This window comes from Felis catus, chromosome C2 (genome assembly GCF_018350175.1).
Source record: "Felis catus isolate Fca126 chromosome C2, F.catus_Fca126_mat1.0, whole genome shotgun sequence".
In the NCBI taxonomy this organism is placed as follows: domain Eukaryota; kingdom Metazoa; phylum Chordata; class Mammalia; order Carnivora; family Felidae; genus Felis; species Felis catus.
Window position 1 is genome coordinate 46,657,339 of NC_058376.1, and position 12,939 is coordinate 46,670,277.

At 44.9% G+C, this 12,939-nt stretch overlaps 1 protein-coding gene across 9 annotated transcripts in view; it reads left to right on the forward strand.

Moving 5' to 3' along the window:
* Positions 1–12,939, forward strand: part of ST3GAL6 (ST3 beta-galactoside alpha-2,3-sialyltransferase 6) — an 85,401-nt gene that overhangs the window by 41,798 nt on the left and 30,664 nt on the right. For 7 of the 9 annotated variants that reach the window (XM_006935985.4, XM_006935988.5, XM_045036802.1 and 4 more), the window contains 2 exons: positions 42–105; positions 10,338–10,436. In XM_006935985.4, the coding sequence (XP_006936047.1) occupies positions 42–105; positions 10,338–10,436 (163 nt within the window). The remainder of the gene's footprint in view (positions 1–41; positions 106–10,337; positions 10,437–12,939) is intronic. The other 2 variants (XM_045036801.1, XM_045036805.1) reach the window with 2 other exon arrangements.

A 12,939-nucleotide genomic window follows, 5' to 3' on the forward strand; every position in this document is an offset into this window, starting at 1 on the left:
CCATAATTCCTTTTATTTATAATATGCCATTTGTTTTCTAGCGGAATATTTTCGACTTGCTCTTTCAAAACTGCAGAGTTGTGATCTCTTTGATGAATCTGACAAGTGAGTTTATTTCCTCGCTTTTGTTTGACTTTTAGTTTTAGCTAAGGTGGTTCAAAATATGCACCCCAATGTAAAATGTCTTCCCTCAAGAAAATTCCATAGTAGTTGTGCATGACTAAAATGTCTAGTAGTTGTTTCCATGACACTTCAAATAAACACATTACAAAATTAATTTAGAAACTGTAAAACTGGTTGCCTCAAAAGTTTGCAGAGTCTTATGATGAGCAATCCTAGTCCCAGGTCAAGACATTTTAACCCACATTCACCTCGCCTAAGTTGTTGTTACTAGAGAATTAATTCGTAGCCCCTGTTAATCAGCTCACAGCTCCTCCATAGGCTGTCTCCTGTACCTTCCTGTGTATCTTCTGATTGCTCATGAGGATCTGTTTTGTTTCACTTGAATATTGGATTTCAGAAGCAGCTCTCTTCCTCCTATTCAGAATTATACTGGAGGAAAGAGAACAGTTGGTTGAGATAATACTCCTTCTGACTACAAAAGGTAACTTAATTTGTAGAAAATTCTGGTGTCAATTGAACCATCTAGGAATGAAACTGCTAAAGATAGACTCTTTAGCTGATACACTTATTTTTACAGAGGTAGACTTTCTGTACAGATTCTTCATCTACCCTTTAGGATTTGGCCAGTGGTCCATTGGGATGGAATAGGCACTCCATTAAAAAGCAAAATGACAGAATTTTCCCTCTTGCCCAAGAGGACAGAAGTGCTATTTAGCAAATACATAAATGAGAGTAGTGGACAGAGATGTGAAAATGGGGATAGAATTTACAGAACAGAGCTGGAGGAGCAATGCTAGATTTTGTCTGAAATTCTCTCCTTTTTTCTCTGAGAGCCCACATGATCGAAGTGTGGATTATGTAATGTTGGCTCATTTCAGCTGTACTTACTTACTACAATTTAAAACTATGCCATCAACTTAATTTGTTTTTGATTGCATATGAACAGCAACCATGTATGTACTTTTCTAGCCTAAATTTTATGTAGCTCATGGGTTGAATTTTGTGCAGATCTTTGGCATATGTGCATTATGTCCTGCTCTCTAGTTTTTACCACTACCCTGCAAAGTATGCTTGATAGTCTTTTTTTTTTTTTTTTAATGGAGAAACTAAAACTAGGCAAACATACATAGTTTGTTACAGTGGGTAAAAGCTACAGCCAGGATGTGAACCTAGAGAGCTCCATCCAGTGCCCGGATGTGTGACTTAAGAGTAATAGTGACTGTACCTTAAATATTTGGAGCAAGTGTCTACAAGGTCCTACTCCCTGTAAATGTGAGCTACTGCCAGGATTCTTGGATGTGTATGACTAGAAGTTTCACTCTTTCCTGGTCTTTATCTCAGAACTAGACTGTACCATCTGTAGGTGCTTTCAGAAGCCCCTCCCACACAGGAATTCATCATCTGCGTGTGCCTCAGCCAGGCTTGTCTCTCTCTTCTTGCTGACGTGGTCTTGCTGTTTCCTTTCCTCCTTTGTCACTGAGCATGGACCCCACTCCCAACCTCAACCCATGTCAGGCTCTTAGCATCACCCGTGTTGGAAGAGAGGTGGGTGTGGGTGGTGAGGAGGGCTGGAAGATCGTGCTGATGGCACAGGAATCCTTTAGTCTGAGTTTGTCAAGAGAAGTAGAATAGAATGTGCAGTCAGAGACTTTTTAGGCACAGAGGGAATGGAAAATCCCCTTGTGGGATCTCTTCGGAGTGCACACCAAGAAGCAGTCACATGATCAGCCTTGCTGAATTGCTTGTTTGTGCAAACCTGTTTTCCTAGGGACTTGACAAAGAGTATTTTGAAAGTAGATGAGAATATACTTGGGACAGTATTTCCTATTTCATATTAACTTTTGGGATGGGTTCACATGTAATAAACTATACCTGTATTTTAAGCAAGTCATTATACATTTATCTGAATGGCACTATATAACACAAAGACAATCGCTGGCCGGTCTATGCCTGAGCAGTGGATTTTATTTTATTTATTTATTTTAAAAATATTTATTTATTTTGAGAGCGACCACACGTGTATGCATGCACACAGGGGAGGGGTAGAGAGAGGAGAGGGGGAGAATCCCAAGCAGTCTCCGTGCGGTCAGCGCAGAGCCTGACATGGGACTCGAACTCATGAACCATGAGATCATGCCCTGACCTGAAATCAAGAGTTGGATGCTCAACCAGCTAAGCCACCCAGGCACCCCTGAGCAGTGTATTTTAAAGGCAGAATATACTCCAGAAAGGCAGAATGTACTAACCTGCCTTCTTGTTGCCTCAGAGTAAACTGTTCCCTAAGTGACCTTAAACATCTCCCATTTCTCCTCTCAGCCTGGGGAAAAATGCTCTAGGACAAACAGGTCTGAGAACAGTCTCTTTCTCAGGCAGAGAGAATGAACTGCCCCCAGCTGTGGATTCAGGAGCAGGGTTGGGGGTGAGGGGGGCACCCCATGGACCAGGAGGAAGCCTTGTTGGCATGAGCTGCTCACTTGGTCAGTGGGTCTGTAGGGTCGGGATTGGGATGAGCAGAGAGAGGGGAGCTCCACTCTTTCCATCCCCTTCCTCCTTGGGCTGCTCTCCACTGATTTTATTCTTCCTTTATCCTCTTGGTTTCTTCCAGAAGGTTCAGACACTTGGTCATTGTTTCAAATCCTAATCCTTTACAGTCCTACCAGATGTAAGTCCTAGTTTTGTTCAGTTACATTATTCAGTTCACGTGATGCCCTCCATTGGGACAGATTACACTGTGAATGGGAAAGTTCTAAATACCAGATGCATTTACAAGAGACGAGTCTTCCTCTTTCCCACAGGTGTCACATAAACGAAGTCTGCAGGTTAGCATGTTATTACCCATTTGATTTTATTTATCTTTTTGTTTTTAACAAGAAGTATACTCTTTGGCTTTTCCCTTTATATTGTTTAGTTTCTCTCCTGAGCAATGGCCCACCAGGTTGGGGTAGGGTAACCACCGAGGCACCCATACGTTGCCTAAAGAATCGTGATTACCTAAGCTTACCTGTCTGTGCTGTGTTGTGCTGCTTGAGGGCCAGACTCAAAAGCAAAGTGGTGAATTGTAGAGAATCGTCAGAGGCAGGAAGGGTGGAGATCTAGTCCAACCCCCTCATTTGAAAGGTGAGAGAGCTGAGGTCCAGAGAGGTTATGTGGAGGTCTGCAAATTTCTGTTTTCAGTACCTCCTTTCACATTTTAACAGAGTAAAAGACAGGAAAGACCGCACAACCGAATGTCTTAAACTGAGCATCATCTGAAGAGCTAAGGGGAAGAGAATTCTGGAATTGTGAATTCTTTTGGATATATTGTTAAGGATTTCCAGGGCTATACATCTTGTGCATTATTGAATATAGCTTATGCCTTTATTCTTAACCTCAAGCCATTTTTAGCCAGATGATCTTTAATACTTCGGCAGGGTTAAACCAAATCCTCTCCAAGTTACATGTGTCAGTTCACTGAAAACACATATATGTTAAATAGGTTTCTTTTGTTCTCTTAAAGATACATGATCTCCATAGACTGTTCTCTTCAAGGAGAACTTGAAAAACAGGGTTTGGGGGGAGGGGAAGTAGAGGGAGGAAAGGGGCGGGCAGTAAGGAAGTGGGCAGGCATGGGACTGCTAAGTAGATGAGTCAGTACTTGTGAAAAACGGCACAGTTTTGTGTCCTTGGGCAAGTTCCTGCATTTCTGAACCTTAGTTTCTTGTAAAAGAGGGTAATGGAGCTACATATGCACCTTATGCCACGGTCAGTTTTAATAGTTAATAGTTAAGTCAGTGAAACCGTTGCACAGTCATTAAGTCAACATAAGCATCGGTACTGTTTTTGCAACTTCCTGTGAATCTAGAATTATCTGGAAATAGAAAGCTTACATTGAAAACATGACCACCGAGCTTCTATATGAATGTTCATAGGAGCATTAGTCATAGTAGCCCCGAAGTGGAAACACCCAAATGTCCAACTGCCGAATGAATAAATTAAAGGTATATCCGTATAAAGGAAATTATTTGGTCATAAAAAGGAGTGGGGTACTGATTCATGCCACAACATGGACGAACTTTGAAAACACCATGCTCAGCAAAAGAAGCCAGTCATGAAATAGCAAGTACAAGTATAGTTACATAGGATACAACGCACGTACCACATACAATTACTGCATGATTCCAGTTACAGGGAGTGGCCAGAATAGACAGCGCTATGGAGACAGAAAGTAGATTTGTGGCGGTCAGGGGTGGGGGAGGGGAAATGGAGAGCAAGTGCTGCTGGCTGTGGGTCTGAATTGGGTGGTGGTGATTGTTGCACAGCTTTGTGAATATGCTAACAGCTAGTGAATTTTAGGTAAAAGGATGAATTTTACGACACGTGAATGATATTCCCATTAAAAAAATAAAATGTTTTTGAAAAGACCTGGGGGTGGCAGTGACCTCTCGTTTCCTCTCTAGCCTCTGTGGCACTGTGTTCGGAAGGGACTGTGAAGCCGTGCCTAGAACCAATGGTTTCTCTTTGTTATCTTTTCTGTATGCTGCTGTTGCTGAGTTCTTGGGACCCTGGTTGCTCCCTTTATTCCCCAAAGCACAGCTCACATGAGGGGGCCATGGTTTACACACTTCACCAACGATTGAGGATATTTAAGGAAGACGTATCACAGAAAAGCAATACTTAAAATGTGCGTGTGTTACAAGGCCCTGACCCTTTCTGGCTGGCTGTGCATGTATCTCTCTCTTTAGCACCAGTCTGCCCCCCAGCCCCAGGGCATGCTGCCTTCTCCTTAGTGGGAACACATTCTCCCTCAGCCAGAGCGGCAGAAACCCTGAATCACAAAATCTCAGCTCCCACTTAAATGCGTGAACCAGGGGCCCCTGGGTGGCTCCGTCGGTTGAGCGTCCGACTTCCGCCCAGGTCATGAACTCACGGTGTGTGAGTTCGAGCCCTGCGTCAGGCTCTGTGCTGACAGCTCAGAGCCTGGAGCCTGTTTCAGATTCTGTGTCTCCCTCTCTCTCTGCCCCTCCCCTGCTCATGCTCTGTCTCTCTCTGTCTCAAAAATAAATAAAAACATTAAAAAAAATTTTTTAAATGCGTGAACCAGCTCTCCACCTCCCCCTGTCACCATTGCATTCTGGGAGGCCGCCAGATTCTGTGAAGAGTGTGCGAGGCCAGCACAGGCGGTTACAGAGTAACTCCACATAAATACCTTACTGAGCCGAAGCACCGGTGCTAAATCGGTTGCCTGCTCATTGGACACGGGTTTGTGACAGCTGCCTAGTTGCTCACCCAAGCGGGATCCATTATGTTACATCAGCAGAACGGGGCCAGATTGGCAACCAGCTGGGGCGGGAGCGTGGCTTCAGACAACTTAAAAAGAGGAAAAAGATGGAGACTTCAGTTATTTAAGGAAAAGAGCCCAGGCTCTAGAAAGTTTCTCAATGTCTGCATCACTACTCTGGGCATCCTGCTGTTTTGCAAGGTTTCTTTACATGGTAGCATTTTCAGCCTGGAAGAGAACTTGAGGCCGGGGGTTGGGGGGGGGGGGTTGGTTGGGGCAGTTGTGTTTCTGTGTCAACAGAGTGAGTCACAGGTGGTGAAAAGGCAGGAGCAGCCACAGTCTGTTTCATAACAGCCATTGTTGTCACATGTTGAGTGGAAATACAGAAACCGGGTACATGTGCCAGAGGACGTGGTCTCCTGCAACGTGGAGTAACAACATTTGAGACCTCGGTGATTCCCTTCACAAAAGGGCAGACTAAGTTCCTAGAGGTTAGGTCTCTAGGCCAAGGTCCTGAAGATGCTGAATGGGGGAGCCAGAACCAGCAGTCAGGTCTCTAGCCACAGCCCATTGCTCAGTGTTTCAGGGTCTTCAGACTGCAAGTAACAGTAGCCCAAGAGTGATTTAAACAAAGCAGACCTTTATTGTCTCCCATATCGCCTAGATACGTGGGTTCATGTCTGCAGGCTTGCGGTTCCATCTTGCAGGCTGCGTGTGGCTGCACAGACTGGATGGCACAGCTCCAGGGAGTGTCCGTTCACACATACAGTTACTTGACTCTGGTGCACCTTGTAGGTGGACAGTGTACAACTTGCGCATCCGTATGGAGCCGCTCTGGTTGTGTGACTGAATTAGCGGCTCAGTGATGTCAGGGCAGCTTCTCTGTGGCTCTCTGTGTCTCTCCCTGTTGTAAGATGACTGCTGCTGCTCTAACCGTATGTTGTCACATATCAGCATCTAAGAGGAAAGGAAGGGGTAGATCAAAAGAAAGCCTTCTTTTCAAACTGTGCTCTTGTGGGGGGCGAAATCTTTTCTGGAGCATCTAATAGACTCTCTAATGTCTTTCTGCCCAAGGGTGGGTCACGGGGCCACCTCCAGACCGACCGTTGTCAGGCTTTATGGAAGCAGGGCTCTACCGGCAGGTACACAGGGTAGTGGGTGTGGGAGAATGACCAGTGAGATCTGCAGAGATTGTTAGGCTGAAGATGAGGTGATCTATTTTAATGTGTATGATACTGCTGAAGGGAAGAGTGGATGTCAGAAAGCATTCAGAAGACAGGCCACAGGCCACTTGAAATGGGCAATTCACGTCTACTTTCTCTGTATTCATGGTGTTGATGTTTACCTCTGTAGGGCGTAGGAACTCTCCTGGGTTTTGCCTGACTTGATGAGAAGCATGCCTTTCACCCGGGGGAAGAGTAATTTCTCACGGTAACTGTTTCAGCAGGCTTCCAGATTTTCCATTAACAGGTTCAGGCACTCTGGAGTGATTTTGTTTTCTGGGTGAGCAGTTTGGGGCATGTGCCTTTCCCCACCTGTTCCTGGGGTGGGGAAAAGAAGAACGGATAGCTGCTTTTCCAGACACAGAGTAAGGAAACAGTCACCATCCTTCATGTAACAGCCAAACTGATTCCTAAAGTGCACAGCCTATGAGCCAGGAAGTTTTAGATCGGAGGATACAGGAATATGAACAGTACTATTCTTGCCCTCTAGGGACTCAGAATTCCCTGTAGTTATTTGTGCGTGAAAGTTGTGTTAAATAAATATGGTAAAGTTATATGTACCCAAGGGACCCTGGAAATTACCGTTTTACACCTCAGGGAACAAGGGGATCCAGGAGCCCAGACCAGGTGGAGGGAAGCCAAGGAGATGATGGATCAACTTTTTGGTAATATGTGGTGACTGCTGGGGAGAGAGGGGTGAGTTGTGTGGTTCAGACTGTGTACCTGTACCATGACGTGTTTCCCACAGTCACGGGGGCGTCGTGAATACTAGCTGCAGATAAGCTGCTATTGCTACAGAGTGGTCCTAGGGATGCCCCTAAAACAGTTTCTAGTGTTATACATGATCCTCAGAAAAATATGTGGGTCTTTGCGATATCCAAGGAGGAAATGTGAAATTTCACTGACAAGATTTCCTTTCAGAGGCTTAGGCAAACTTTTTTTTTTTTTTCATGACAAAGGGCCTTCCCTCCTCCCAGCTGCCCCCTCCAAAGCTAACAGAGAAGAACACAGAAAGTGAAATTTCTCAAAATGTGGTGACCATCGAACTGTGACCCGTCTTTAGAATTACAGTTCTCTTGAGTGAGGCAGTGTTTTTAAGATTTCTTTCCATTTTTCCCAAGCCCTTAAACCTCCTGGGACGATGGACAGGAAGAGGCTACAGAATTGTGTACAAGCCATGGCCTTCTCTCTGTAGCTAATCCTGGGGCTCCTGTAGTAGGAGTTCTGCACCTAGCCCTCTCCTCCCTTTTCTCTTGACTGGAAGGCTTGATGGGATCTGTGAGGGGAGGTCCAGGACATGGAGCCTGCGTGGGGACCAGGAATGTGACACATTAGTATGGCAGATGGTTGCTTCTCTTATCACAATGCTCTTTTGGCCACACCACAATCTAGGGCTTGATGACCAACTGCAGTCCAGTCTGATAAACATACCACTGAGCGGAAACTTCTGTGAACACTAAGGTTGAGCCTGTTGGCTTATTGCTGAGCAGTGATTATGGAACTGGTTGTGTCTGGGACGGAGTTGAACTATCTCTTTCTGGGTCAACTTCGGGGATCAGACTTGTGGGTCGGTGGTCCTTCGATGAGGCTCCAGGGTAGGAACTCCAGAGACACGGTGGTGGTGTGCACTCCTGTCTAGCCTGGTATGTTTGATGATGTTAGAGTCAGTCAGCCTGGTGTCAGGCTGGAAATCCCAGGCCAGGCTGGATGCTGTAGCTGCAGGGCCACGTGGGAATAGGGAGGTGGGAGAGGGCTAATCTGGGTGCCATAGTTACCGATAGCTCTCCTCCTTCCTCATATAGGTTACATAGGAACAGAGCTGTTATTTGGGTCCTGTCCGTTCCTAGGCACCCCCTGCCCTATGCCCAGCCTTGCTTAGCAGGTAGATGGAGCCAGCTCCACAGCTTCAGCCTCTGATTTGTATTAAACTGACCCCGAGGTTATGGAAGGAAAAGTCAAACAAGCTGTGCATGTGAGAAGTACCCTCGTCACATAGAGTATTCATAAGATGGATCCGGTGAGGTTGATGACAATACACCCAGAGAGGAAAGGGTTTTGAATGTTTGCCAGTCTTCCCATCTTCTCCGTGCCACCTGGTGGCAGAGCACCGTGGATAAAGTTGCCTTCCTGGAAGTGGGATTAATGTCAAACTTGCAATATAAAAGCATCTAGACACATGTTTCTTTCCTAAGACAAGCATTTAAAAAATGTGCTCTGGAGCACACTTCGATCTGTCCATGATAGGAGTTTTGGGGTTATATCCGCAGTGCTTGTTGGACATGTTTCCCCCTGCCCGCCCCCCCCCCCCCCCCGCCCCGCCACCGTCCCTGGTATCTGTGAAACTGGATTTTCTTGTTTTTGTAGCAAAGCAGACACTGATTTAGACATGACCCTTGAATTTGGGAGCTAAAAGTCCCAAATTAAAATGTGTAAAAGTGTTTTCGAGTATTAAAAACTTACCAAATAGGTGAGCTAAACAAATTCTAAGGAAAGAGGGTCAATTCATATGTATACGAGGGTGTACATTGTCTCTTCTTGGCAGGGCCAATGTTTGGCTCTTTTTAATTATTCCTGTATTCCTGCATTCTCTATGTTTATTTTTTTTTTTAAGTTTATTTAAGTAATCTCTACACCCAGTATGGGGCTTGAACTCCTGACCTTGATATCAAGAGCCATACGCTCCTCTGAGCCAGCGAGGTGCCCCTCTTAAGTTTAAATATTCTACAGTATTTGTGCAATTTTGCTACTCATTAATTTCCTAAGAGCCTTGTGGTCTAGAGTTCATCTGTTTTGCTTTATTTCATGGTTCTTAGAGAAACAGGTTTTTTTCTTTATACTTTCATGTCTTGAGGGTCCTGAAAGGACAGTTGCAACAGGCTTCCCCTCTGTAGTCTTGTCCCCTGAAGGAGAAGGACATGATCCGAGTTGTCATTTCTCCAAGCTTGGTTGGGAGGTGGTGAGAGCCTGGAGATGGGTTTAGGGTTGCTGAGAGCGAATGGCACACAATCCAAAGTCCTAGGCTAGTCCCAGCCAGCAACAGGAAGTCCCACTTCATCATCTACTTTAAAGCTCTCTGCCAGGAACACAGTGAACTTAGAGTTTATATTGGTTAAGCTCCAAGGAGCAGTACATGTTTGGGGAATTGAAGTGCTCATGGGCGGGTCCAAGGAAGCTACCCCTTACCCACCAGATTGCCAACTGTCTCCACACTGATGAGACGCAGCAGTGACCCAGAGCTAAGAACTCAGGGGAGTGGGCAACGCTGGTGAAAAAAGGACGGCTGTGTAACGTAAGCACACTTGTGTCAACATTAACATGCAGCATCGCAGGCCAAGTGGTGTTTTTGTTGTCCAAGGGTCTGGATGCAAATCCCGATTCTGCCTCTTGGGAGTATGACTTTGAGATGTAACCAACACTTCTCTGAAGTCCTTTCTTCATTTGTAAAATGGGAGTATCCGGCTTACCTGTCTGAGCAGGTGGTTATGAGATTCAAGCAAGGGACCGTGCATGGACTCATAAGCAGCTTTAGTTTCTAGCGATCATGTACTTCCTATGAAATGTTATTTATTGAATCCTGTATCTTTCTAATATATCCCTAGACCTGTAAGTCACAATCGGTTCTTTTTCTACTTGGGCAACAAATGAAATTTGGTTCTGGAAAGTATGGAACGAGTGCTTGGAATCACCCACTTATACGAAAGATGTCTCAACCTCTCACTTGTCTGTTTGCCCAGCAGTGTGCCATGTAAAAAGTGCGTGGTGGTTGGTAATGGAGGAGTTTTGAAGAATAAGACGTTAGGAGAAAAAATTGACTCCTATGATGTAATAATAAGGTAAATATATTTCCTGTTTGCTAACCTGGAATTGTTTAAAAAAAAAAAAAAACATGGTTTCCTATTTTGGTATGACTGTGTTTTAAAAGGAAGAAGAGTTGCTTAGATAAGTTTATTATGTAACTGGTCTCTCAGTTGTTGGCTAGAGTACGCCTAGATTTCAGGTCGTTGATTCAACAAATATTTATGAAGCTTCCTTAATATGCCAGGCACAGTTTTCACCACAGGGGATACAACAGTGAATGAGAGCAATGTTCTTGCTCCCTGTGGAACTTATATTCTAATGAAGGGAAGAAAACAATAATTAAATAAATAAGGGAGCGCGGTAATACATGCCATACAAACAATTAAAACATACGTGACAGGCAATGATTGAATGGCTGCTTTAGAATGGATGACCATCTTGAGGAGAAGACCTCTAAGATGGACCCAAGTGAGTCTGTAGTACCAACTGTATCAGAGCAATCCAGGCAAATAGAACGTTTAGCGCAGGTCCCGGGGGAGGATATGATCCTGGGTTTGAGAGGAGCCCCAAGAAAATCAGCAAGGTAGGAGGGCAGCAGGCCTGGGGAGAGTGGTATAACCAGAGGCTGAAGGAGCAGGCTGTGTAGGACTGTGTAAACTGACACTAGAACTTGGATTTTACTTTAAGGACAACAGGAAACTTTTGCAGATTTTTAAAAATGTTTATTTATTTTTGGGGCGCCTGGGTGGCAGTCGGTTAAGCGTCCGACTTCAGCCAGGTCACGATCTCGCGGTCCGTGAGTTCGAGCCCCGCGTCGGGCTCTGGGCTGATGGCTCAGAGCCTGGAGCCTGCTTCCGATTCTGTGTCTCCCTCTCTGTCTGCCCCTCCCCCGTTCATGCTCTGTCTCTCTCTCTCTCAAAAATAAATAAACGTTAAAAAAAAAATTAAAAAAAAAATAAATAAAAAATGTTTATTTATTTTTGAGAGAGACAGAGTGTGAGTGGGGAAGGGGCGGAGAGAGAGAGGGAGACAGAGGATCCGAAGCAGGCTCCAGGCTCTGAGCTGTCAGCACAGAGCCCGAGTGGGGCTTGGACTCATGAACTGCGAGATCATGACCTGAGCTGAAGTCAGACGCTTAACCGACTGAGCCACCCAGGTGCCCCCTAAAGATTTTAAAGCAAGACAGCAATTCCATCTGATTATGCCTTTAAAATACCCTGGCTGTGACGTGGACAATGGAATATGAGGGACAAGGGTAGAAATGAAGAGGCCAGTTAGGTGGCTATATTCAGGCAGATAATGGTGGCTTGGAACAGGATTGCCATGACAGAGAAAGGAGGTAAGTATAGACTGAGACATATTTTAGAGGTAGAGTTATCAGGATTTGTTGATGTGTTAGATGTGAAGAGAGATGGGAATAAAGGAACCAGATACCTCCTTCTAGGTTTTCAGCTGAAGAGATTGAGTTGGGGGAAGACTAGAGTGGGAACATGTTTAGATCTGGAGAGGGAAGATTTCTGTGTGAACATGTTAGGTTTGAGATGCTTGTAAGATTTGCAGTGGTAAGTCAAGTAGGCCGTTGGTTAAACGGTTAAAGCTTCATTGGTAAACAGCTTGTAAGCTGTATTTAAACCATGGATTGGGCAAGATTCCCCAGGGAAAAACAGAGAGAGAAGAGGTTCCCAGGACAGAGTCTTGAGGTACCCTACACTTAGACGTTGAGTAAAGAAAAAAAAAAAAAACAAAAAACGAGTTGAAAGAGGATCTACCAGTAAGTTAGGAAGTGTTTTAAAACAGAGGAGGTCAACTATGTCCAGTGTTGGTGAGAGGTCATGCAAGATAAGGACAGCGAGTTCACCATTGGACATGCAACTCGACGCTTACTCATACTCTTGACAAAAGCAGACTTGGAGATATGATATGGGGAGTGGCCCTACCCAGGTGGTTTAGGAGAGAGTGACAGGCAAGAAAGTGAAGAAACAAGCATAGGCAATTCTCTTGAGAAGTTTTGCTGTGGTGTTGAGTTATGAGATGGTAGCTGGAGATGCTTATGGACTCAAAGGAGGCTCTTTTGTTCCTGTTTAAAGATAGGAGATTCTAGAACATATTGGTAAACTGACAGAAATGAACAAAGAGATTGCTGTGGTAGAGAGAGGGGATGGCTGCAGAGTTCAAGTGTGGTTGGTCCTCTATAATGGAAAGGAAAACTGGGATTGTGGTTATGACTACCAAGAGTCCCACCGATGGAGGGGTGGGAGAATGAGGACATTTCCGTCTCTTACTTTCTCATTGAAAGATTAAAGTAAGGTCATCATCTGGGTGATGTGTTATGTGCCTTGGGAATGACTATGAATAGTCTTTTGAAGAGTGGGAAGGTTTCACGCTGGGGCAGTGCAGTAGGCTGACCTGGCAGTGCTTGGGGGTTTTGCTGGGTTACAAGCTGCCAAGAGTTTGTGCATTGTGAGGTCACTTTATTTTGTGTTCACTCTCCATTTTGAGGAAGCTGTGAAAGTTTGTCCACACAACAATTTTAAAACA